Source organism: Arvicanthis niloticus, chromosome 1 (genome assembly GCF_011762505.2).
Source record: "Arvicanthis niloticus isolate mArvNil1 chromosome 1, mArvNil1.pat.X, whole genome shotgun sequence".
Taxonomy (NCBI): Eukaryota; Metazoa; Chordata; class Mammalia; order Rodentia; family Muridae; genus Arvicanthis; species Arvicanthis niloticus.
The window spans coordinates 87,345,408-87,372,187 of record NC_047658.1 but is presented as its reverse complement, the minus strand read 5'-3'; the positions used below and the strand labels follow the sequence as shown (position 1 = coordinate 87,372,187).

Here is a 26,780-nt window from a genome sequence, read left to right as displayed (position 1 = left end):
AGATCACAAACAAATTTAGGGCTAGCCTGGGCTTACTTATTAAGACTGTCTCAAGATAGATGATAGATGAATGGATGGATAGATAGATAGATAGATAGATAGATAGATAGATAGATAGATAGATAGTCAACATGGCCTAAAGTCCCTTCTGGACCCAACTAGTTGTGATGTATAGTGTGGGCAAAGGGCTCATGGCAAAGAACTTGAGATCACGGAAGAACTGAAAGAAAGTCCTTCATGACCCAAGTCCAGGAAACAGAGTACAAATGAGAAAGTTAAATTTTCCTGCATCTCCCTGACTAGGAAATTGGGGTTCACCCCTTTCCCCAATATCTGAGTAGCATGTAGAATTGTACATCTCGATCAAAACGTCTCAAAACATCTCTGTTTCCTATGTTGAACAGGCAAAATGATAGAAGATTACTGGGGCGTGTCAAGAAAGATCCTTGGCGATCTAAAGTTCTTGGAAAGTCTCAAGATGTACGACAAAGACAACATCCCTTCAGTAATCATGAAGCGGATCCGGGAAAGATTTATTGATCATCCTGATTTCCAGCCAGCTGTCATTAAAAATGTATCATCTGCCTGTGAAGGCCTGTGCAAGTGGGTGAGGGCTATGGAAGTGTATGACCGAGTGGCCAAGGTGGTAGCTCCCAAACGGGAGCGACTGAGGGAGGCTGAGGGGAAGCTAGAAATACAGATGCAGAAGCTGAACCAGAAACGGGCAGAGCTGAAGCTGGTGGAAGACCGACTCCAAGCTCTGAATGATGAATTTGAACTGATGAACAATAAAAAAAATATGCTGGAGGAAAATATAGAAATCTGCTCCCAGAAGCTCATCAGGGCAGAGAAGCTTATCAGTGGTCTTGGAGGAGAGAAGGACAGATGGACAGAAGCTGCCCGGCTGCTGGGGATCCGCTATGATAACCTGACAGGGGATGTTTTGTTGTCCTCTGGGACTGTGGCTTACCTGGGTGCCTTCACAGTGGATTATCGGGCCCAATGCCAAAATGAGTGGTTGGTTTCCTGTAAGGACAAGGTCATCCCAGGTTCCGTTGACTTCAGCCTCAGCAACACCTTAGGGGATCCCATAAAAATTCGTGCCTGGCAGATAGCAGGGCTTCCTGTTGACTCCTTCTCTATTGACAATGGCATCATCGTGTCCAATTCCAGACGATGGCCCTTAATGATTGACCCTCAGGGACAGGCCAATAAGTGGGTGAAGAATATGGAAAAAACAAACAAGCTATCTGTCATCAAGTTCTCTGATACTAATTATGTGAGGACTCTGGAAAATGCCTTGCAGTTTGGCACCCCTGTCTTGTTGGAAAACGTTGGAGAAGAGCTGGATGCCTTTATTGAACCCATCTTGCTCAAGGCAACATTCAAACAGCAAGGAGTGGAGTACATGAGACTGGGTGAAAATATTATTGAATATTCAAGGGAATTTAAGTTCTACATAACCACTCGTCTGAGGAATCCACACTATCTCCCTGAAGTTGCTGTGAAAGTCTGTCTCCTCAACTTCATGATCACACCCTTGGGTCTCCAAGATCAACTCCTTGGTATTGTGGCTGCCAAGGAGAAGCCAGAGCTGGAAGAGAAAAAGAACAAGTTGATTTTAGAAAGTGCCGAGAATAAGAAACAGCTAAAGGAAATTGAAGATAAAATTCTAGAGGTCCTATCCTTGTCTGAAGGCAACATCCTCGAAGATGAGACAGCCATCAAAGTTTTGTCCTCTTCGAAAATTCTGTCTGAGGAGATTTCTGAGAAGCAAGAAATAGCCTCTTTGACAGAAACCCAAATTGATGAGACCCGAATGGGCTACAAGCCTGTGGCTATTCACTCTGCTGCCATCTTTTTCTGTATCTCTGACCTAGCCAACATTGAGCCTATGTACCAGTATTCTCTGACATGGTTCATCAACCTCTACGTGCAGTCCCTAGCAAATAGCAGCAAGAGTGACGAGCTGGAACTACGAATCGAGTACATCATCGAACATTTCACTCTAAGCATCTACAACAACGTGTGCCGCTCGCTGTTTGAGAAGGACAAGCTACTTTTCTCCCTTCTCCTGACTGTTGGCCTCTTGAAGGAAAAAAAAGCAATTGATGAGGAAGTTTGGTACTTCCTTCTAACTGGAGGTGTGGCCCTGGACAATCCTTTCCCCAATCCAGCTCCAGAATGGTTATCAGAGAAATCATGGGGTGAGATTGTTCGAGCTTCCTCCTTATCGAAACTAAAAGGTCTGATGAACGATATGACACAAAATATCAAAGAATGGAAGGAAATCTATGACTCAGCCTGGCCACATGAAGAGTTATTACCTTCACCTTGGATGTACCTTCAAGCACTGGAAAAGATGGCGATCCTGCGATGTTTGCGGCCTGACAAGATGGTCCCAGCCATTCAGGACTTCATCTGTGAAACCATGGGAAAGCTATTCATCGAAGCCCCAACCTTTGATCTCCAGGGATCCTACAGTGATTCCAGTTGTTGTGCACCATTGATTTTCATACTGTCTCCAGGTGCAGACCCAATGGCAGGTAAGGGCAGAACATTGTGTGAGAAATACTGAATGCTCAGAATGTAGTGGTTGATAGCAGGAGTCTCAAACCTAGCTAGCCTTCTGTTAAGAGACAACTAACTATAGTAGTCCATACTTCTTTCCTTCATTTCTCCCTATTCACCCTCCCTTTTCTGTTGTTGTGCTTCTAATATTTAGCCCAGACTGACCTTGAACTAATGATCATCCTGCCTCAGGCTCTCAAATACTGGGCTTATGGATATATGCCACAAGGCCTGGCTCAAGCAAAGCATTCGACTGGATAAGGCAAGTGAAAACTTCATTTAAGGGAGACAGCAACTCCTCAGCACCACCTGGGATCACAATATCTGGGACAGTGAACCCACAAGCACAAGTTATCCAAATGGAAAACTTAACCAGTTATTTGTAACTGTTGATAACTCTTTTACATTTTCCTTATAATACAGGAAGGGTGGGTTGTGGAAATAGCTGTGGGTAAAGCACTTGCCATGCACACATGAGGAACTGCACCTCTTCTAAAGCCGGATGGTGTGCTGTGTGTCTGTAATTCAAGGCTCCGATGGAGAGAAGAGATCAGAGACAGGAGAATGCACAGAGGTTGGCCTCCCACCTAGACTAGAATAAACCGTGGTGAAGAAGAGAGCCTGTCTGAGTGGGAAGTGGTGACAGCTTTAGGACCAGAACTCCAGAGGCAGAGGCAGGCAGATCTCTAAGTTCAAGGCCAGACTGGTCTACAGAGTGAGTTCCAGAACAGTCATGGTTACACAGAAAAACCCTGTCTCAATCAATCAAACAAAACAAAAAGAAAAACCCTGTCTGAAACCAGGTGGAAGATGAACTCCTGGTTGTCCCTCTGACCTCTGACCCCACCCCCTTCACACACACACACACACACACACACACACACACACACACACACATTTCTTTTTAATATGATAGGACCAAGCCCAGGATTACATTAGCTCTGAGTTTATCATCATCTTCTTGAATCATTTTCTCTATTGCATGTCAAATTTTTAAAAACTGAATGATAATTCTGCCTATAATTTTTTTCAAATTTCAGCAAGGTATAAGATTTTGGTTCAACAGGGGTAGGATTTTGCTTCACCTAGGCACACTTGACAAGGTGTAGAGACATTTTTCTGGTAACAGCTAAGATAGGGAATGTTGTTGCTAGCATCTTCAAGAAAGAGACCAAGGATACTACTCACTATCTTATCATGCATGGGCCATTTTTTTAGACAGAGAAGGTGGTATGTCCTAGGATGTTGTCTTAGGGTTTCCATTGCTGTGAGGAGACAGCATGACCAAAGCAAGTCTTATAAAGGACAACATTTAATTGGGGCTGGCTTATAGGTTCAGAGGTTCAGTCCATTATCATCATGGCAGGAAACATGGCAGCATCCAGGCAGATATGGTACTGGAGAATGAGCTGAGAATTCTGCATCTTGATTTGAAGTCAGCCAGGAGAAGACTGTTTTCAAGAAGATAAGAAGAGGGTCTCCAAGCTTATCCCCACAGTGACACACTTCCTCCAACAAGGTCACACTTAACTCTAACAAGGCTATACCTCCTATTAGTGCCACACCCTGGGCCAAGGATATTTCAGCCACCACAGACAGCAGTCATGCTGAGGTTCTGGAAGCCTGATATGGAATGGGAGGCCCATCTTCCTGCTTTACCTCCCCAGGGCAAACCCTTCTTAACACTTGGATATTTCCAGAAACAGTTTGTACACATGAACCTGTTAGGACTGTTGACAGGAGCTGAATTACTTTCTCTTCTGTCAGATTTTTATTTTATTTTATTTTATTTTATTTTATTTTATTTTATTTTATTGAGACAGGGTTTCTCTGTGTATCTCTGGCTGTCCTGGAACTCACTCTGTAGACCAGGCTGGCCTCAAACTCAGAAATCCGCCTGCCTCTGCCTCCCAAGTGCTGGGATTAAAGGCGTGCGCCACCACTGCTCATCGACAGATTTTCACACTCATGTTTTCTCTGTTGTTAAATGAAGAAAGAGTACAAGGGATGTGAGAGGTAAATAGGTTGTTTTCTGTGGTAGCTGGGGAGTTTGGCATGTGCTTTTGACAAGGAAAAACTTAGCACACCGGACCCTGGAAGGAATCCAGAGGAAACTGAGGTGAATTGGTACAAAGTTCCTGTGTGACCAAACATTCATGTCAGAAACAGCACAACCCCTTTCTAGTGTCTCTGCTTTCATTACCTAAGTATGGTTTTTTTCTTTTTTAATTTTTTCTCTTTTATTTTCTCTTCTCTTCTTTTCTTTTTTCTGTTTTTTCTTTTTTCCTTTTGGGAGTTTTATTTCTCTCAGTTCCTATCTACCCAACTTCGTGCCTTTTTTTTTTCTATTTTAAATAAACCCATCAAGTTCAATTTGTGTTGACCACATATTCTTGGTGTGTGGCCTTTCACTGAAGACTGACCAGCTTATTATTACCAGCTCAACTGACTCTCTCCCAGTTGCCAATAGCTTCTCAGTCATGAGTGAAACTTCATGCCTACTTCCACTCTCTATGCTGAGTTCTTATCTGGCTTAAGCTTGCAGAGATTTTGTGCATTCCATCACAATTGTTCATGTGTTCATGTGTGCTATACCTAGAAAGCACTGTTTCCTTTCTTCTAGCACCTCTGACTCTGATAAGGTATGGGTTTCGCTTGTGGAGTGGGACTTAGATCCAGTTTTTAAAAAGTGTTTGGTTACTTGCATAATGTCTGTGCCACCATTGAACCAATGGGCCTATCTTGTCAGTCCAGTCTTTATTGAAAGACTCACAGTGAAAGTACAAGATTCACAGTCAGAAAAGGCAATTGCTAACCACCACTACCACCACCACAGGCATCACAAACAGCACCTTCTAGCATGTTAAGCCTAGCCAGTAGGGATGAAGCTCCCAGGTGATTACTAACTTGTTTTGTCCATGCTTCGTGGCTCAAGTATGTGGTGATCTGAGCAATAGGGTCTTGCTATCAAATTCTGGAAAGTAACCAATAGCATTGGTGGCCTATAATGGTTGGGGGCCTGTGGGACCTCACTGGACAACAACTCCAAAAAAGATAACCCAGTATTAGTACTAGGCTTTTTATTTGTTAGCTTGAGGTATCTAATAGGCGAACATGTAGATCCATTATAGGATGACTTCTTTTTAACTCAAAAATCTTTTTTGTGTCATGAAAAAAAAAAAAAAAAAACTAGTAAAGCCAAGAAAAGTAAAGCAGAAAAATAGGGGGCAAGGTCTAAAGACGGTCTGATGATGACAATGGTGCTTATAGAGTCAGTCGGGTGACGTTCTGCAGGCAGAGGACAGGCTGGTAGAACCTGTGCCTTGGTTGTCTTCCCTTTCCTGATTAAAACTATTGGTAATGGGGCTAGAAAGATGGCTCAACCATTAAGAGAACGTACTGTTCTTGTAGAGGAGACATGGGTTTGATTCCCAGCCACAGAGTGGCTCATAACCATCTGTACTTCAAGTCCAGGGGATCTGATGCCTTCTTCTGAGCTCTTTAGATATCAGGCACACATGTGGTACAGATACATATGTGCTGGTAAAACACTCATATACATTTTAAAGAGGACTATTGAAGGGTCAGGCATGATCATATGAGCTATCTGTGGGCCAGATGTGATTATACAAGTTATCTGTAGCCCAGTCATGATCATATATGGTCATAAGAGCCAGCTCTTGGAACCTCTGCCTCTTCCCTTTAGGCTTTCTATCATCTTCCCATCTTATTGAATGGCTCTCAAACTTGGTTGTCCCTGAGTTTCATAGAGAGCTTTAAGAAAAGTCTTGGTGTGTCCTAGACTACTTAGATTAAAATATTAAGGGTGAAACCTAAGCATTCTGTCTTAATTCTGTTGTGGGAACCTCTGATTTAATGGTATCAGCAGATGTTAAAAATCTTTTCTGGCATTTGTTATTGCATTAGGGTCTGCAACGTGGTGATATTTTAATTATTTCCTTCCTTCCACATTCATTAGCTGAACCTCTTCTATAGAGAATTTTCCTCTGTCAACTCTTTGGTTTACTCTGAGTATAATTCATATAAGGCAAGCAAAACAGATGCTCCATTCTTTGTTTTTTATGTTTTGTTTTCTTTTGTTTTGGTTTGTTTTGGTTTGATTTCAAGACAGGGTTTCTCCATGCAGCCCTGGCTGTCCTAGAACTCATTCTGTAGACCATTGATTGCAGCCTTGAACTCAGAGATTCGACTGCCTCTGCCTCTACCTCCAAGTACTAGGATTAAACGTGTGTGCTACCATTGGGCGGTGGTGGCGCACGCCTTTAATCCCAGCACTTGGGAGGCAGAGGCAGGCGGATTTCTGAGGCCAGCCTGGTCTACAGAGTGAGTGCCAGGACAGCCAGGGCTACACAGAGAAACCCTGTCTCAAAAAACCAAAAAGAAAGAAAAAGGTGTGTGCTGCCACCACCAGACCAGATACTCCATTCTTTCTCTTCTTTACCATAGTTTGAATAGTGAACTGGTGCCCTACCAACTTCTAGAGTAGACTAGGAAGAATTTTTTTTGGGAGGGGGGGTAATATTGTGAATATATACCAGTAGTTCAATGATAAGCTCTCATACTGAAAATGGACCATAATGATTTTTCTCACTCTTTCTCCCTCTCCCTCCCTCACTCCCTTCCTCTGTCTTCCTTTCCCTTCTTTTCTTTCTCTTCTTTCTTTCTTTCATTTCTTTTTTCCTTCTTTTCTTTCTTTCTTTTTTCTTTTTTGGTTTGGTTTTTGTTTTTCAAGATCAGGTTTCTCTTTGTAGCCCTGGCTGTTCTAGAACTCACTCTGTAGACCAGACTGGTCTCAAATTCAGAGATCTGCCTGCCTCTGCCTCCCCAGTGCTGGGATCAAAGTTATGTGCCACACCCACCTGGCTTTTATTTCTTATACAAGTCCACTCTGTCAACTAGAGCTTTGAGACTTTATCTAAAAATGACTTCTAAAAGTTTCATTTGATTTTTGGTTGGATGATTTGGAGTTTGGTTGTTTGTTTGACTGACCTGGAATTTGATATATAGACCAGATTGGTCTCTAACACAGAGATCTGCCTGCCTCTGCCTCCCAGAACTGTGATTAAAGGTGTGTGTCACCATGCCCAGCCTACTAGCTCTGTTTGTTCTGTTCCAAATTTGTTCATTATTTAAAATAGAATTCTGAGTTTCATTGTGGCTTATATTCCACCATTAATTATTCTTCACATGTAATTATTCTTCCATGGTAATTACGCTATTAATTTATTAAGGCTATATAACAAAGTACAACAAACTCATGAGTTAACAACAAAATCTATCCTTTCACAGTTATTGAGGCTCCAAGTCTGAGACCAAGGTGTTTGAGGTGATTTCTTCTGAGGCCTCTCTCTTTGGATCATTGTTTTACTTAAAAGTAATGCAATTTAAGACTTAGTCTATTTGTTTGCTTTGCTTTAAAATTTATTTTATGTGTGTGGATGTTTTCTGTACATGTATGGCTGTGTACCACATGCATGCAGTGCCTGTGTCCAAGGAGACAAAAAGAGGACATTGGATCACCTGGGACTAGAGTTACAGATGACAGTTGTACGCTGCCATGTGGGTGCTGGAAATTGAACCTGGGTCCTCTGGGAGAGCAGCCAGTACTCTGAGCTGCTGAGCCATTCACCCCAGGCCTCTGCTTGTTTAACTTAAGAGAAGGTCTTTCTAGCCCAGGCTGCCTTGGAAGTCACAATGTAGCCCAGACTAGCCACAGATTTGTGATATTTCTGCCTCGGTCTCCAGACTGTTGGATTTGAAGATGTGCAACAGCCATTCTTAGTTCTCTTTGGCTTATTGATGGCCATCTTCTGTTTTCTCATGGTCTTCCTTGTGTGCATCCATGTCTCCCTTACCCCCACCCCCCACACACTTCTTAGAAGGACGTCAGTCAGCCATACTGAATTAGGATCTACCTTAAAGATCCTAATTTTTTAACCTAGTTACCTCTATAAAGACTATCCTGCAGTCATTCATGAGAGAAATCTCAATGAGCTAAGAGCAACATTTGGCCCACTTCAGAAGCCATACCTAATTCTTGGAGTATTAACTCTGATTGTTCTATGTGCTGACCATCCCTTATAATGTTAAATGATAGATTGCTTAGTGTGGCTTATACTTTCATAGTGAAATCTCAATTCTGAACATCTATGCTCCAAATGCAAGGGCACCCACATTCATAAAAGAAACTTTACTAAAGCTCAAAGCACACATTGCACCTCACACAATAATAGTGGGAGACTTCAACACCCCACTCTAATCAATGGACAGATCATGGAAACAGAAACTAAACAGAGACACAGTGAAACTAACAGGAGTTATGAACCAAATAGATTTAGCAGATATTTATAGAACATTTCATCCAAAAACAAAAAAAAAAATACCTTCTTCTCAGCACCCCATGGTACCTTCTCCAAAACTGACCATATAATTGGTCACAAAACAGGTCTCAACAGATACAAGAAAATTGAAATAATCCCTTGCATCCTATCAGATCACCACAGACTAAGGCTCGAATTCAATAATGATAAAATCAATGGAAAGCCTACATACACATGGAAACTGAACAACAGCACACCTGAAAGCTCTAGAACAAAAATCAGCAAATGTACCCAAAAGGAGTAGACTTCAGGAAATAATCAAACTCAGGGTTGAAATCAACCAAGTAGAAACAAAAAGAACTATACAAAGAATCAACAAAACCAGGAACTGGTTCTTTGAGAAAATCAACAAGATAGATAAACCCTTAGCCAGACTAACCAGAGGGCACAGAGACAGTATCCAAATTAATAAAATCAGAACTGAAAAGGGAGACATAACAACAGAAACTGAGGAAATTTAAAAAATCATCAGATCCTACTACAAAAGCCTATACTCAACAAAACTGGGAAATTTGGATGAAATGGACAATTTCCTAGACAGATACCAGGTACCAAAGTTAAATCAGTAGCAGACAAACCATCTAAATAGTCCTATAACCCCTAAAGAAATAGCAGCAGTCATTAAAAGTCTCCCCACCAAAAAAAGAAAAAAAAAAGCCCAGGACCAGATGGTTTTAGTGCAGAATTCTATCAGACCTTCCAAGAAGACCTAATACCAATTCTCTATAAACTATTTCACAAAATAGAAACAGAAGGAACACTAAATTCATTTTATGAAGCCACAATTATACTCATACCTAAAGCACACAAAGACCCAACAATGAAAGAGAACTTCAGACCAATCTCTCTTATGGATATCGACGCAAAAATACTCAATAAAATTCTCGAAAACCGAATCCAAGAACACATCAAAACAATCATCCACCATGATCAAGTAGGCTTTATCCCAGGAATGCAAGGATGGTTCAGTATTTGGAAATCCATCAATGTAATCCACTATATAAACAAATTCAAATAAAAAAACACATGATCATCTCACTAATGCTGAGAAAGCATTTGACAAAATTCATTACCCCTTCATGGTAAAGGTCTTGGAAAGAACAGGAATCCAAGCCCATACCTGAACATAGTAAAAGCAATATACAGCAAGCCAGTAGCCAACGTCAAACTAAATGGAAAGAAACTTAAAGCAATTCTACTAAAATCAGGGACTAGACAAGGCTGTCCACTCTCTCCCTACCTATTCAATATAGTACTCGAAGTCCTAGCCAGAGCAATTAGACAACAAAAGAAGATCAAAGGGATATGAATTGGAAAGGAAGAAATTAAAATATCCCTATTTGCAGATGATATGATAGTATACTTAAGTGACCCCAAAACTTCCACCAGAGAACTCCTAAACCTGATAAACAACTTCAGCAAAGTGGCTGGATATAAAATTAACTTATCCTCTACTTAAAGGATAAACAGGCTGAGAAAGCAATTAGGGAAAAGACACCCTTCACAATAGTCACAAATAATATAAAATACCTTGGTGTGAATCTAACCAAGCAAGTGACAGATCTGTATGACAAGAACTTCAAGTCCCTGAAGAAAGAAATTGAAGAAGATCTCAGAAGATGGAAAGATCTCCCATGCTCATAGATTGACAGGATTAATATAGTAAAAATGGCCATCTTGCCAAGAGCAATCTACAGATCAATGCAATCCTCATCAAAATTCCAATTCAATTCTTCACAGAGTTAGAAAGAGCAATTCTCAAATTCATTTGGAATAACAAAAAACCCAGGATAGCGAAAACTATTCTCCACAATAAAAGAACTTCTGGGGGAATCACCACCCCTGACCTCAAGCTGTACTACAGAACAATAGTGATAAAAACTGCATGGTATTGGTTCAGAGACAGGCAGGAAGATCAATAGAATAGAATTGAAGACCCAGAAATGAACCCACACACCTATGGTCACTTGATCTTTGACAAAGGAGCTAAAACCATTTGATGGAAAAAAGACAGCATTTTCAACAAATGGTGCTGGTTCAACTGAAGGTCAGCATGTGATTTCTCTATAACCAAATGTATGTTATTTTATGGAAACCTCATATAAGTTCATTTTTATGAGTGTCCTCAAAAACAAAACAAATTTGTATCTGTAGATACTGGTGCCCCAGGGATTTAGTTTAATGTGAAATTTTTCATCTAGGAACTCCCCAACTAGAGACCACAGTGAATTCATGCCCCTCATCTCCATGTGGAATGAGCTTCTTGTTTTGATTTCTCTGTGAAGTTCTATTCAGTTTTTCCACCTCAGCTCCAATTCAGTAGCAAGCTCCCACGAGTTAGGAACCAGAGTTTTGGCCTTTTTAGTTTAAAATCACAGCCCACTCTTAACTTTACACATAAATCTTGGTTCCAGCTTCCTGTTCCTTAAGAGTACAAAGCTAGAGCCCTCAGGTATCATGGGGCATATTTGTAATCTCAGCACTTGGGAGAGGGATCACATGTTTGAGTTAGTCTGTATTACATAACAGGAAACACTGAATAACAATAATGATGATGATGATGGTGATGATGACCATGATGATATAATAATAATAATAATAATAATAATAATAATAATAATAATAATAAGAAGAAGAAGAAGAAGAAGAAGAAGTCTGTGTGTTTAGAAAAAATGCCAAACAAGAGTTAGCTGTTGCTCCATCTGCCAAGGCCCCTAGATATCTAAAGCTTCACCAAAAGAAATACTGATTTAGTAGTTAACAGAGGCTGATAAATTTATTTCTAAATCCAAAATGTCAAAGTGTCTCTCCTTTTGCATGATGACTATTAATCTGGTCTTAACTGGTTGTTCTTTCAAAAACTTTTCTTCCTGGTCTCAGGTCTGCTGAAGTTTGCTGATGATGTTGGCATGGGAGGTACCAGAACACAGACCATCTCCCTTGGTCAAGGCCAAGGTCCTATTGCTGCCAAAATGATCCACAAAGCCATCCATGAAGGGACCTGGGTGGTCCTACAGAACTGCCACCTGGCTACAAGTTGGATGCCTGCACTAGAGAAGATCTGTGAGGAGGTAATTACCCCTGAGAACACCAACTCGGAGTTCAGGTGAGATGGGGCTCCATCTGGGCAAGGTCCTGGGACCAGCTCAAAGTCTATGCTGGTGGTTGACAGTACAATGAGGGAAGGGACAGCCCTGCCCCTGAGAAACCCCGAGATAACAGAGACAGTTCATGGGAGAATCATGTCTATGCATGTGTTCTTTGCTTTTCTGTTGGTGTGACAAACACCATAACCAAAAGCAACATGGGCAAGGTTATTTCAGTTTACACTTCCAGGTAACAGTCTGTAGCTGGCCTTTCCTTTCCTTTCTTGGTTTTCCCACCCTTTATCCCTGCCAGTTTGACCATCATCACTAGAGAAAGAAGAATGGAAGGAGAGGGAAGCAGAGAAAGAGAGAGAGAGAGAGAGAGAGAGAGAGAGAGAGAGAGAGAGAGCAAAGGAGAGGGGGAGGGGAGAGGGGGAGGGGGAGAAGGGGAGAGAGAAGGGGAGAGGAAGGGAGGGGGAGGGGGAGACGTGGGAAGAGGGGGAGAGAGGGGGTGAGAGAAAGAGAGGGAGAGAGAGGGGGAGAGAGAAAGGGGGAGAGAGAGGGAGAGAGAGGGGGAGAGGGAGGGAGAGAGAAAGGGAGGAGAGGGAGAGGGGGAGAGAGAAAGGGGGAAAAAGAGAAAGGAGGAGGGGGAGAGAGAGGGATGAAGAGAGAGGGGGAAGAGAGAGGGGGAGGGAGAGGGGGAGGGAGAGAGCAGGAGGGAGAGATGGGGAGGGAGGGGGAAAGAGGGTAGAGAGAGAGGGGAGGGAGGGAGGGGGAGAGAGAGGGGGAGAGAAAGGGGAGAGAGAAAGGGAGAGAGAGAAGAGGGAGAGAGGGGGAGAGGGAGAGAGAAGTGGAGGGGAGAGGGAGGGAGAAGGAGAGAGAGGGAGAGAGGGAGGGAGTAGAAGAGAGGGGGAGAGGAAGAGGGGGAGGAGAGAGAGGAGAGATCCTTTAATGTAATGTAAAATCTTGCTTCTTGTTTCTTTGAGCACAACTACTAACAAACCACAGCCAACCCCCATGAACAACCACCAACCTATTGGGGCTCTAGCATTTATAGACCATCTGAAAAGTTTCCAGGATTCCAAAAGTCACACATTCACAGAAACTGTCTTCAGCTGGCAAAACCATGCTTCTGCTAGAGTGCCGGCCACATCCTAGTCAGCTGCTGAGACGCAGCCCCATATCTCATGCCCAGGGTTAAAACAAAACATTTTCTTATACTATTTCTCTGTTTTTAAAGAAGTCGAAATTCTAGAATTCTCACTATAACAGCCCACTATGGAAGAAAGTCAGGGAAGGAGCCTAGAGGCAGGAGCTGAAGCAGAGACTGGAGGCGTACAGTTTACTGGCCTGCTCTCTCTGGCTCATGCTTTTCTGTATAACCTAGGCTCCTGTAGGTGTAGCCTACAGTGGAACTGGGTGCCCACCCATCAATCGTCAATCAAGACATCTCCTATGGATGTTGTCACAGGCCGACATGATTGAGGCAGTTATGCAGCTGGGGTTCACTCTTGCCAGATCTCGAGGTTGTGTCAAATTTCCTGTTAAAATTTCTTGTCATACCTGTACAAGAACCCATAGGCCACAGAAAAGAGACAGGTCTGAAGGACTGATAACTGCCTGAGATTTTGTCACATGAATAGGAGTTTTCAAAGAAGGACATTTCAGTCAGAAGGGACACCTTTTTTTGAAAGTGAAGGCTAGAAGTTAGCCCATGACTCTGAGGGATATGCTGGGGGAATTTGTTAGAGAAAGTGATGCCTTGAAGGCAGATTAACTGTCAGAAAGGCTCTGGGGTTTCATTTGTTTGTTTTAGTTGGAAATACAGTTGTTGTTTAAGGACCACACAGTTGCTGGTGTTCTTTTGTTTTGGTACAGAAGCCTGAACAGGTCAAAACAGGGCATGACTTCAGATGTTAAAAAAACGCTTTTGTTCAGGGATGTTCATCAATACAAGAGGTTAAGGTCAGGCTGGGGCTGTGCCAGGACAGGGAATGATCCAGGGACAGATGAGTCACCTTTCTTCCTTGCGCTTTGTTTTGAATTTCCTCTTGGGGCTTTACTGCCAACAAGGAGCCTGGATCCTGGGGACAGGAAAGTTCAAACTGAGTCAGGGGACAAAGGAGATCCAAGCTGCTAAAGAGGCCATAGCATATCCTTCTTTAGAGCTAACCCGCTCTCATTGGTGGGTCACAGGCCAGACTAAGCCAGATGCTCCAGAGACAGCAAGCCAGATGTGTCCAGAAGGAAGGTGGCCACAACAGTCTTGTCAGGTCTCCAACAGAGGTCTGTCTGAGGCCTAAAAGACAAGGCCTCATGTCCACTCCTGTTCTATGATGTGTAGTCCAAGCTTACCTGTAGCTGTGTCATCCAAGGGAACACATGAAATGCCTGGGCCATGGAGGCTGCAAAACAGAGGCCACCAGGCCAGCTGTGGGGATGTTACAGCCTAAGAATCACATAGTGTGCCTGACATGGTGGCACATGACTTTAGTCCTAGCACTTGAGAGAAAGAGGCATGCAAATCAGTAGAGTTTGAGGCCAGTCTGGTCTACATAGTGAATTTTCAGGACAGCCATAGGTAAATAGTGAGACTGTCTCAAAACAAACAAACAAACAAACAAACAAACAAACACATTATGTGGTATTTACCAAGGTATTTCCCCACGTTGATTAGGATAACACAAGACTGTTGTACCCACTCTGAAGGCCCCAGCCCTCTGTGGGGTTAATCTGGGGTCCCTGTGTTTGAAATCACAGGCCATCAAGAGTTAAAGGAGGGCAGATCTTTTTCAGCAGGAATGCTGCCAATTTGAGAGAGAGGAGGCCACAATTACCAGAAAATTCCCTTCTGGTGAGGATGAGAAGTTCTGTGTAAACTCCAGCCAGATGGCCCTTCCCCCTCCAACAATAGCTAAAGGGATGGGGGCAGTTGAAAGGTCAGAGGAGTACCCCCATAACCCTCCTTCCTTGGCACCCTGCAGATGGTGAACACACTTTCACATCAACATTCAACCAGTTCTTCCCAGAATGTTTAACCTGGAACTCTTCAGGCCAGACAAAACCCTCATGCCGTGGCTTAGAAATCAATCAACCATTAGAATTGACACCTGGCAGGTGATTCCCAGAAGACTCCAGCAATCCCACAGAGTCTAGAATGAGGTAGGGATCAGCATGATCCTTGGAGGTCAAAAGAAGAGGCCAGAAGGGTCTAATTACCACTAGACGAGAGTATGTTGAAAGAACAGTGCAGGCTTAGTTTCTGGAGGTCAACTTGTGGTCAGTGCAAACATACAGTCAACAAGGTTGACTAGCAGAGAGGACTATACATAGGCAGAAGCTCACCATGCCCTTTTGAGGAGTTTTACCAATAACTACTGCAGAGGAAGAACCGTTCTGGACAGTAAGAAAGGGAAAGCTGGCATCTGGACAGTGAGCACATGGAGGTTCTGTATGGTGCATGTGGCCTCAGATTCACTGGTTCAGAGTCCCTCACAAAGCTCCCCTTGAGCAGCAGTAGACTGGCAAAGTCAGGGGTCATGACAAGCTTACATATAAAAGGCCTGACCAAGCTATAGCTGTGGGACACCCAAGAGGACCTGTCCTCAGTGATGGGCTCAGCAGAGAGGCACAGTGCTGTGGTTAGTGACTCATATGGGCTTGTCTATAGATTCAAGCTTGGCAAAGTTGACATAGACCTTGAGGGAGAAGTTTTACACTCAGCATGAACTGTTTTCAATCAAGTTTACAATGTCCAAGAATACCTCTGCCTCACATAACAGCATGTCTCTCTACATGTCCCTGCTGCCAGACCACCTAGATAACAGAGGCCTTCCTGTAGGGGTATGAGGTCCAACCCCAGACCACAGGAACTGGAGAGAAGGCACAGAGCCTTGGGTGCCCTTCTGTAGCCGACCCAGGTTCAGAGTCACCTCTTAGAATGCCCACCACCACCTCCTAGCACAAACAACTTAGTTCTGCAACTGAGTTCTTGAGGGCTCACAGTGAGGGATTCAGATGCAATATCCTATCATAGGACCAACTCCTCCCACAATCTTATTGGCCTGAGGCTATGTTCCATTAAGCCTCCACTCACAGGCAACTGCCCAGAGCATGTTACCTGCACAGCATTAGGCAAGTCACTCTGTGCCTGGGTCCTGGGGGATGATGCTCAATCAGGTAGGACTTGGCAAGACTGTTTTAAAAACAATTATTCAATTATTATCATTGAAAGTACCACTTTCTCTAGCACTGTTGCTTACTCTTCTAATCTGAATTTCTGGACTTCATGAAGTTTTCACAAAAGGAAATAACAATTACATTCATAGATTGAAGAGTAGAACCAGACAGACTTCAAATTTACTTTCAACTCAGGTTTATCTTAATCCAGACCAGGGACTTGATTGGCTTGAGAGCTAAATCCAGCCTGTTACATTTCTGATACAGCTTTCCATCTAATTTGTAAATAGCTGAAAAAAAAAAAAAACTAAAGATGTAATATTTTATGACACATGAAAATTATATAAAAATTAAATTTTGTTGTCCATATGTCAAGTTTATTGAAAAACACTCATAGTTATTCATATATTGTCTGTGTCTAGTTTATTTGAGCAGGTACTATGTAAATCAAAGTCTAAAATGTTCATTATTCTGTCATTTGTGATGGTGGTTAATAGTGGTAGCTATTATTTTTGTTAGTTTACCAATGCAACTTATTGTGCTACTCTGAACGGTTGTATCCTTTGCATTTCCAGGCTCTGGCTGACTAGCTATCCATCAGAGAAGTTTCCTGTAAGCATTCTCCAGAATGGGATAAAAATGACTAATGAGCCTCCCAAAGGACTCAGGGCCAACCTTCTGCGTTCCTACCTCAATGACCCAATCTCAGACCCTGTGTTCTTCCAGAGCTGTACAAAGCCAGTTATATGGCAAAAACTGTTGTATGGACTTTGCTTCTTCCATGCCATTGTTCAGGAGAGGAGGAACTATGGAGCCCTAGGTGAGACATGACAGTGTGTCCAGGTGGTCTGCGATGGACCACAGGTGGAATCTGGAGGCTTGCACTCAGATGGTGTGTGGCCAGTAAAATAATTCACATGCTCCAGGAATGACTAAGGAAATACATATGTTAAGTATGAATTGTTATTTGTCTGGAATTAAATTTTCATTTAATATCCCTCCACCCCTGCCAAAATCTGGCAAACTTATAACCAAGTGTATATATATGGTGATACTCAGAGCTGGGGAGCAGAAAGACCTGAGTCTTTGACTTCCATCCCAGCACCTACATAAACAGCTGGCATGATGGCATGCATTTGTAATCTCAGTGCTGGGGAGGTGGACTGGATATACCATCTGGGCTTGTCAGAAAGTCCCAGTAAGAGACTCTCAAAAAAAATAAATAAATAAGGTGTACGGTATCTGAGGAAAAATATCCAAGGTTAACCTTCCACCTCCACATGCATGCACACACACAAACACACACAAAATTGATATTCCAAAATTAAAGGATCTCTGCCTAGTGAATTAGATAATGAGAGGAACATATTTATTTTAGGCATAAGCATTCTCTGGAGAGATGTCACCAAGTAACCTACAGCATTTGAGTTAACTGTCATTACATGTGCATAATGATGAAAGACAGAAATACACCTGGGCACTTGCCTGTACTTTAAAAAAATCATAATGCATTTATTTATCAATGGAGACTAGTAGATAACTAAATAACCTTGTTAGAAGACTATCAGACTGCTGTCATCCTGTCCTCCATGTTGGATGACCTGTCTCATCTATGGGTTTCTTTCGATCTTGTTCAATAGATTTGAAGGAACCACTGTGGGGACTGTAGCAGCTCTTTTGGGTTGACCTGCTTTTCATGCATCCTCTCCCTCCCATCCTATCCTCTCCCCTCAACCCCTATCCTTCCTGATCTATATAGCCATTCTCCTCATCTCACCCCTTTCCTCCCCCTTCCATGCAATCCCCTCCTCCTATCCTCTCTCCCCCATCCCTCTCTTCCCCCTTCCACCTCTTCTCCTCTCACACAGAACTCCAGAAATCTCTGCAGTGGTTTATATCAAAACCAACTGTTCTATTGTTTTTCCCAGCATATGAGTTTTATTAAGTTATATTTTTAATTTAAATAGCATTATTTAGGAGGAAATTAACTTTTTTTTTATTTAGGAGGAAATTAACTTTGCAAGGGGCTGGAGAGATGGTTCAATGTTTGATAGCATTTGTCCCTCTTATACAGGGCTCAGATTCAATCCCTCACGGTGGCTCCCAAATCTGTAACTCCAGTTCCAAGAGAGCCGATGCCTCTAGAATTCTGACCTCTGCAGGCACCAGGCACACACATGGTGCAGACATACATGCAGGCTGAACTCTCATAAACATGAAACACAAATAAATAATCTGGAAAAAATTCGTCTATGAAATCATTAACCCTGGAAGTTCTGATGCAATTTCTGTAAGGCTGGCCATGCAGTTCACAGTTCCTCCATGGATGCAGGAAAATGTTTCCAAGCCAGCTTCACTCTGCCACCCAGTCTTAACTACTGCTCTCAGCTATGCTTTACATGTTATTTTTGGAGCCCTGTGCTTTACCACAGTCTTCCAGGCAGGCTGAATAAATCCTGTCTCACAGATCCCAGGATGTTAACATCTTCCTTAGCAAATGCGGAGATCCATAAGGAAACCGATTTTAGGATGGGTGTTTTCTCAGGCAGAATGGCTGCCATTTTGGCAATAAATCAAAGCAAATAGTTGGCTGGGTGCTGGATACTCACAGGGTTGAAAGAAGCCCTTGATCCATAATGATACTTACCTTACATGCTCAGTCTCTGAGTGGAAATTAAGAGCTTTCAGCTCTGAAGACTGTAATTTTTCTCTGCCTCTTTTAGGTTGGAACATCCCTTATGAATTCAATGAATCTGACCTGAGGATTAGCATGCGGCAGATCCAGATGTTTCTCAATGACTACAAAGAGGTGCCCTTTGAGGCTCTGACCTACCTGACAGGTATTTATGGACAGAGTTTTGCTGCCCTAATCTTCTGGTACCATTTTCCATGTCCCCACCCTTCAGCTCCTTGCCTCCCTTAGGCACTCCCCTCCCTTATTCATTCAACAAGTATTGATCGCTTGCTAATGCTTTGTCATATTGGATACAAACAAAACCAGAATTTAAGACATAGGCTTCTATGGTCAGGTGAGTCACAGTCTAAGATGGTAGAAAAATATAAATAAATAATGTTTATTCATATATATATATATATATATATATATATATATATATATATATATATAACAATAGAGTGTTAAGTACACTAACAGAAACATTTATGGGTTGAAGAGATAGGTTGAAGATACAGTTCATCAAGTACTTGCTACACAACCATGAAGACCTGAACTCACCCTTAAAAAGACCCAGAGCACACATAAAAAGCTTGGTGCTTTGGCATGTGCTTATAATCCCAATGCCAGAGAGGCAGAGACAGTTTGCTAGCCAGCAGCATAACATAAATAGCAAGTACCAGGACAGTAAAGATGTTTCTTCATCAGCTATGCTTTGTGCTTCCCACAATTTTAGTTAACTCAGTCATTCTGGATTTCTGATGGGGTTGAAAACTTATAGTCTCATAGCCAATCCTGGCTATTTACCTTGAGAGAAAAGATTTGAGTGGATGGTCGTCAGCTGACATTCATTCTAAAGCCAAGGAAAAAGCCAGGTTCAGAACTAACCTGTTTTAGTTAGGAGAGATGACAGAGGTTCTGGTTAGTCAACAAAATGATGGACTGGGTATTAGGACTATCTTGTACCTCACTGGTACAAATTGGCATAATTATGCTCTAATTGTATTTTGAGAGAAAAGTTTTATTTTAACAGGAAGAGTGATATGTAGGAGGAGCTAAGGTAAGAGAGGTACCGAGAGGAAGAGAAGGAGTAAGGAGAGGAGGAGAAAAGGAGAGGAGAATCTAGGTGATGAGAGAGAGAAAGAGAGAGAAGGAGGGGGGCGGATATGGAGGCAAATGTTCACGTGTCTCCACCAGTCAAAGATAGTTGATATATCTAGGTTGGGTATTGGGTTACACCTCTGATTGAGCATTACTAAACTTATAAAGCCTTTGATTAACATTTTTAAAAAGTGTATAAATGCAAAAAGGGAAAGGGGGCATGGGATAGGGGTTTTCTAAGGGGGGGGATGGGGAAAGGGGATGGCATCTGAAGTGTAAATAAAATATCCAATAAAAAATATCCTTCTGAACTTTAAAAAAAAAAAGAAAGATGCTGCTTCATCAAACAAGGTGGACAGTGCCTGAGCAGGCATACCTGAGGCCTCCACACGTATGTGCACATACAGAGATATGTACAGATATGGGCTAAGTGCGTGGCTGCTTTTCCACAGTACTGTAGAGGCATGAGAATCCCTAGGTAAGTACTGGAGAAACCAGGAATGTTAATCATGCAGGGTTGTCTTCTCAGTGAGGGAAAGGTATACCTGGTTTCTACTCAGAAGGCTGAGTGGATGTTGTTAATAACCTGGTGACCTGTGCTACCTGTAGATCCAGACCACACCCCAACACCCTAGAATGTTTCTCTCAGACTGTCTCTCCCTAGACCTTTATCTTTGTCTTCATTCTTTATCTTTAAAGTTGTTTCTTGGTCAATAGAAGAGATGCAAAGTGTACTTTTTATCCCAGTGACTTCCATATTATCTCTGCTAGAGACCACACCAGATCCTAGACCCATAAAGCTATAAAGCCCATCTTCATGGTAGAGGTCATGTGTACTCTGCAAAAGAGTTTTCACACCTGAAGCTTTTTTGTGCTCATGAGAGTATTGTTACTGGGGAAACATTTTTTTCCAACATTGTACTGGATTTAAATATGTCTAAAATAAACTGGCCTGGTGTCAGACTCCAAAAGTTTGAAGCAGCACCCACTAACTAAGTCATGCTGGACCAAGTTTCCTTTTCACACGGATCCTTTGATGCTTGCAGGAATGCTCACCCTCATAGGACCTGGGTTTGTTTTCGTGGCTAATGCCTGTCTGTAACTCCAGTTCCAGGGATCCAATGCCTTCTTCTGGGCTCCTCAGGCACTGCACACACATGGTGCATAGACATACATGTGGGCAGAACATCCATGAACATAAAGTAAGAATTCTAAAACATTTTTAAAAAGACAAACATTTCTAAAACAGCAACACCATGATTACATCTCAGAGTAGAGGAAGACTCCTGGAAAACATTTAGAAGTTTTAAGAAGAATTGGATATGAGGGCTCAGTAGTAGATTTACAAAAAGAAGAAAGAAGAGAGGGTAGGGAGGGGAGAAGTGTATTTCCAACAGGAGACGTTCACATTTTACATATGTATATATTTAAATACTCTGGAAAATGAATGCCTGAAAGATTCCTTCACATTAATTGTTATCTTTGATGATTATATCATTGTTTCTTCCAGATCGACTCTCTTTCTGAACACGTATTATTTTTGATAACCACCATGCTTCCCAAAAGGCTTTTCCAACCAAGGCTGGGTTCCAACCAGCAACCCTGTGTCTTTAGATGACTTGTGCTCCAATAGGGTTTCTTGGCTAAAAGAAACTGCTGCTCAAAGCAAATTCACAACCTTTCTTGTGCTCAGCTTCTTCTGCTGTCTGTTGCCCCCAGGGGAATGTAATTATGGAGGCAGAGTGACCGATGACAAAGACAGGCGTCTCCTGCTGTCCCTCCTGTCCACGTTCTACTGTAAGGAAATTGAAACAGATAACTACCACATTGCTCCTGGAGAGGCTTACATCATCCCTCCCCATGGCTCCTACCAGGTAAAGGATGTTTCTCTGTCTTTGCCCTCAGAGGGACTGAAGCTAGGGGCTACAGTATTTCCAAGGAAAGCCCAGGGAGTCAGACTTGGGCTTCCTTACTGGGGTCCATAATCTGTTATTAATATTCCATGGAGCCCCCAAGAGAGATGTTGTTGTCACTGCTTAATGAATGCTGAGTGTTGGGGTCAGATAGGGTCTTTCAAGATACCTGGAGTAGTGAGGAGAGAAAGTGACAGTTAAAGTGAAGGCTTATGAGGATCGGGAGATGGCTCAGTGGACAAAGTGCTTGGCGTGTAAGTGTCAGGACTAGAGTTTGGATCATGCAGAGTCCATGTACTAAATGTAGTACTTTCTACCTATAATCCCAGAACACATATGGCAGGAGGGAGGCAGATCTCTGGAAGCCTGTGGTCCAGCTAGCCGGATTAACAGTGATGAAGAACAAGAGACCATACCTCTGAGGTGAAAGATGAGGACCAACATTCAAGGTTGTCATCTGACCTTCACATGCACTCCATTGCACATGCATGCCTGCACACACACACACACACACACACACACACACACACACACACACACACACTCACATACATCTGGCCAAGGCAGCATAAAGCCATAATTGTAGATATGAAGCCAACGTGGGCTACATATTAAGATATTGTATTTTTTTAATAGCTAAAGAGAAAGGACAGAACAACTAGATAAGGACATAAGAGAAATATGAAAACAAGAACTGTGGGGGAAGGTTGTAAAAGACCGTGTTCTTCTCACTATGAGCCTTCTTTAGGAGTTTGTCTTTCTCCCCATTTACAGATAAATAGAATTGGGATTTTAAGATGCCTGGCTCCAAGTTACAGTTAGTTTGTAATTGAACACTAGGATCCAAGCCCAGATCTATGTAACTCTAAAGCTGACTATTTAGGAACAAAGAGAAGGCCAGAGGTGGGAAGAAAACTGCTCAAGGCTTTCTGGTGCTCTTCAGAAAACTACAGAAGGATAGCCTGGGGTTTACTCACCTGTTCTGGCTAGCAAACGGAAGCAGTGCTACTGATACCATGTGATTCCTTTTTGAGATGGGCTTAGTGAAGCCCTGGGTCACCTTGTAGGACCTCAGTGGATCTACACTGATACCAATTGAAGATTTCCTTTCCAGTCTTACATTGAGTTTCTCAGGACCCTCCCCATCACAGCACACCCTGGAGTATTTGGTCTCCATGAGAATGCTGACATCACCAAGGACAATCAGGAAACCAACCAGCTCTTCCAAGGAGTGCTGTTGACCCTCCCCAGACAGTCCGGAGGGAGTGGGAAGTCTCCTCAGGTAACTAGTCTTCCCTCTGGTGGTTATTCAAGACTACAGGTGGTAAATGGGAAGGCAGGAACATGAGGGCCTGGTATCTATCTCTGAGCTAGGTACTTCAGTCCTACTGCCAGGCCCTTAAATATAGAACACAAAGGAAACAGATTCCAAAATGCCAGTTATTTCTGAAAAAAAAAAAAAAAAACTTCATGGATTCTCCTATATCAAATATCACCTATATCTACATATATGTTTTAAAACTAAATGTATTTTGGCTCAGAAATATCTATTTTAAAAATTGCAAGTGAAAATCATTAGTGGAGTCCTAATATAATTTCCATTAAGTTGTGATTGGGGCAGAAGGAAGGAAGAAAAGAAGACAAATTGAATTTTAAGTTCTTCTAGGGTGATATTGAGAGCATTAAGTTCTTCTAGGGTGATATTGGGGTACTTCTAGCAGTCCCAGTGCATACTATGTGAAGCACTAGCCTATTCAGAGTATAAGTGAAAAAACCAAAACCAAAAAAAAAAAAAAAAAAAAAAAAAAAAAAAAAAAAAAAAAACCACCTTAAAAGAAATGACATGACCTGCCAGCTTCATGGCCTTCATAAAATCAATGGGAAAGCCAGATTCAGAACCTCAGAACGGTCTCCTGCCTGAGACACTCTCTCTCTCTCTCTCTCTCTCTCTCTCTCTCTCTCTCTCTCTCTCTCTCTCCCTCTCTCCCTCCCTCCCTCCCCTCTCTCCCTCCCTACCCATCCCTCCCTCCTTCCTTCCTTCTTTCCCTTTGCCCTCCCATCCTGCCTTCCTCTTCTCTTTGTGAGCTGCCTCCTATTCAACACTTGTCAGTTTTGAACCTTGCTGATGGTGTTTATTCACTTTAAGTGGTAATGGTGTGGATCTCACCATTCTGGTTGGTGTGTCCTAATATAGGGCTAGGAAGGAACTGCTGTCTAACCAACCAGCCCCACTAGGGTAGGGGGGCTATCTGGCTCTGCCTCTTTGGTCTGTCCTCTTTGGTCTACTGTCTCATTCCCTACTTGGCTAATTCCAGTGCCACAGGCTTGTCTTGCTCAATGCTGGAGTCAGACGAACTACCTTCCCAAGTGTCACTGGCATTGAGAAAGAACTCCCAACTTTGAGAGCTGTGGGGAATTCTCATTGGGGGTGACTTTGAAGTTAGGGCAAGTGTTCAGTGCTTCCCTGAGGCTACCTGACTGATTAAGGACTGCCCTGTCTGGCCACAGCTGCAAGGACAGGGCTGTCTGTCATTGCTCATTATTTTGACATTCTGGAAAATGCCCTCTCCAAGGATAGTGAGCTAATAATTGCTCTCCTTCTCTCCGAGGGGCAGAACTGGCTTCTGTGGCAAAGTTCCCAGGAAGGGCCGATGCTTACATCAAGTGTCTCCAAATAAAGCCTGCTGATGTTGCTTCTCATTTTCTTTCTCTTGTCTGTATTTAAAGGAAGTGGTTGAAGAGCTGGCCCAGGATATACTCTCCAAGCTTCCCAATGACTTTAACCTGGAAGAGGTCATGAAGAAGTACCCTGTGGTCTATAAGGAGTCTATGAATACTGTCCTAAGGCAGGAGCTCATCAGATTCAACAGGTGGGCCTGATGATTTTGCTTGGATTTTGAAAGTTGGAGCCTGTGGGGTGGCACTTAAAAGGGACGCTTGATAAAATATTGCTGTGCAGAGAAAGTTGTTTGCTCTACCCAAGGGGAGAGCTGTAAAATGGTGACCCCCAGTGTGTGCTGGCCACATATTAAATCACGCCCACTTCTCTCTCCTGCTAGTAGCATTAGTACTCATCAAAGCATTTTTGAATGAACCCCTAGTATCAGATATGACTCCTGACACTATTCATAGTTCTCATAAGAACCAGACACAATTAGTGTGATGTGACATTACTACTTTACAGATGAGAAAACTCAGCAAAATGAGCTAAGTCCTCATTCATCCAGGTACTTGCTCTCGTGTCTTCCCTTTCATGTTTCTCAGTCTCACCTCAGACCACTGGGACTCTTCCTTGAGACTTGATAGCCGCCAGGATCTTCAGTGGCTGTTTTGATAACAGAGAATAGGGCAACAAATCCCTATCGTCATAAGAGTCTACCGTCCTTCCATGTTACCGGATTCTGTCCATCCATCCAGTGGCAGGGGAAGTCCAAAATGGTTAGGTGACAGCTTAGTTTCTCATACAGGGGTCGGTGACTGTGTCTTCTGGGGCAAGAATTTACTTGGTACTAAAACCTCGAAAGTGACAGTGGTCATAGTTGCAAGATCAGAACAGGATAATAGGAAAGCTGGAACTAGGTATAACAGAAATCTGTGATGCGACACCCAGGCGACAGCCTTGTCTCCCAACTCCTCACAAAGCATTCCTCCTGCTATGAATTTTTGAATTTGTTCACATTCTTACCCAATTGGTTGAGATTTTATAAGTTCTTTCAGGTAGCAGGGTTTGGGGTTTTGGGTTTGGGGGCACACTCAGGTAAACTCCTCTTGGATGAGGCAGGACTCAGAGCAGAGAGGTCAGAAAGAGGCAGGTGGTCTTGCCCACTTGCAGGTTGTGCATCCACAGGTATACACCTCATAGTCTGTAAAAAGAACAACTTTGGCAATGCAGATCAAAAGTCCTAAACCATAGGTACCCATTCATCAAAAACCTATTACTAAGAAAGTAGTTAGAAATTTACACAAAAGCAGATATAAATGGATTTGTCTAGCAATGCTGTTTAAGAACCTACAAATAATCCTTCCTTCTCTTCCTTCCTTTCTTCCAACATGATCTCATTATGTAGCCCTGGTTGCCTGGAACTCACTATGTAGACCTTAAGTTCACAGAGATCCTCTTGCCTCCCTCTGCCTTCTGAGTCCTGAGATGTGTGTGTCACTATGTCCATCTTAAAAAATAGTATTTCGCCAGGCGGTGGTGGTACATGCCTTTAATCCCAGCACTTGGGAGGCAGAGGCAGGCGGATTTCTGAGTTCAAGACCAGCCTGGTCTACAGAGTGAGTTCCAGGACAGCCAGGGCTACACAGAGAAACCCTGTCTTGAAAAACCAGAAAAAAAATAGTATTTCAATGGTAGGGAAGTAGTTGAATAAAATAGAATGATGTAGAGTCATTATAAAGGACAATTCAGGGGCTGGGGAAATAGCCCAAGGGTAAAGTGCTTTCTATGCCAGCATGGGGACTTGTGTTTTGATTCCAAGTACCCACAGAAAGCTAGGTCTGGTGATGGACACCAATAATCCCAACACAGGGAAGCAGAGAACCCCTGTGCTCAATGATCAGCCAGTCTAGGCAATCAATGAGCTCTGGGTTCAGTGAGAGACCCTGTCTCAAAACAATAAGGTAAAGTGTCGCCAAAGTCAACCTCTGGCTTCTATACATGCATGCCTACTGCCATGAGCATGGGCAACACATACACACAAAACAGCAACAGCACAATTTAGAACTTGGCTGGAGGGCACGTGCTTGCAATTCTAGCACAAGAGCCTGTGGCAGTGACTCATCAAATTGGAAAGATTTCAATATGTACTAAGAAAGATAAATTACAAAAAGGCAATAGGGAATTACTTCATTA

General features: G+C 42.7%; 1 protein-coding gene across 3 annotated transcripts in view; it reads left to right on the top strand.

Moving 5' to 3' along the window:
* Dnah3 (dynein axonemal heavy chain 3) overlaps positions 1-26,780 on the top strand; it is a 161,497-nt gene that overhangs the window by 130,194 nt on the left and 4,523 nt on the right. For 2 of the 3 annotated variants that reach the window (XM_076941759.1, XM_076941761.1), the window contains 7 exons: positions 405-2,546; positions 11,853-12,078; positions 16,813-17,057; positions 18,961-19,077; positions 21,732-21,886; positions 23,040-23,207; positions 24,653-24,795. In XM_076941759.1, coding sequence (XP_076797874.1) covers positions 405-2,546; positions 11,853-12,078; positions 16,813-17,057; positions 18,961-19,077; positions 21,732-21,886; positions 23,040-23,207; positions 24,653-24,795 — 3,196 coding nt within the window. Of the gene's footprint in view, positions 1-404; positions 2,547-11,852; positions 12,079-16,812; positions 17,058-18,960; positions 19,078-21,731; positions 21,887-22,254; positions 23,008-23,039; positions 23,208-24,652; positions 24,796-26,780 lie in introns of those variants that run through there. The other variant, XM_076941762.1, reaches the window with a different exon arrangement.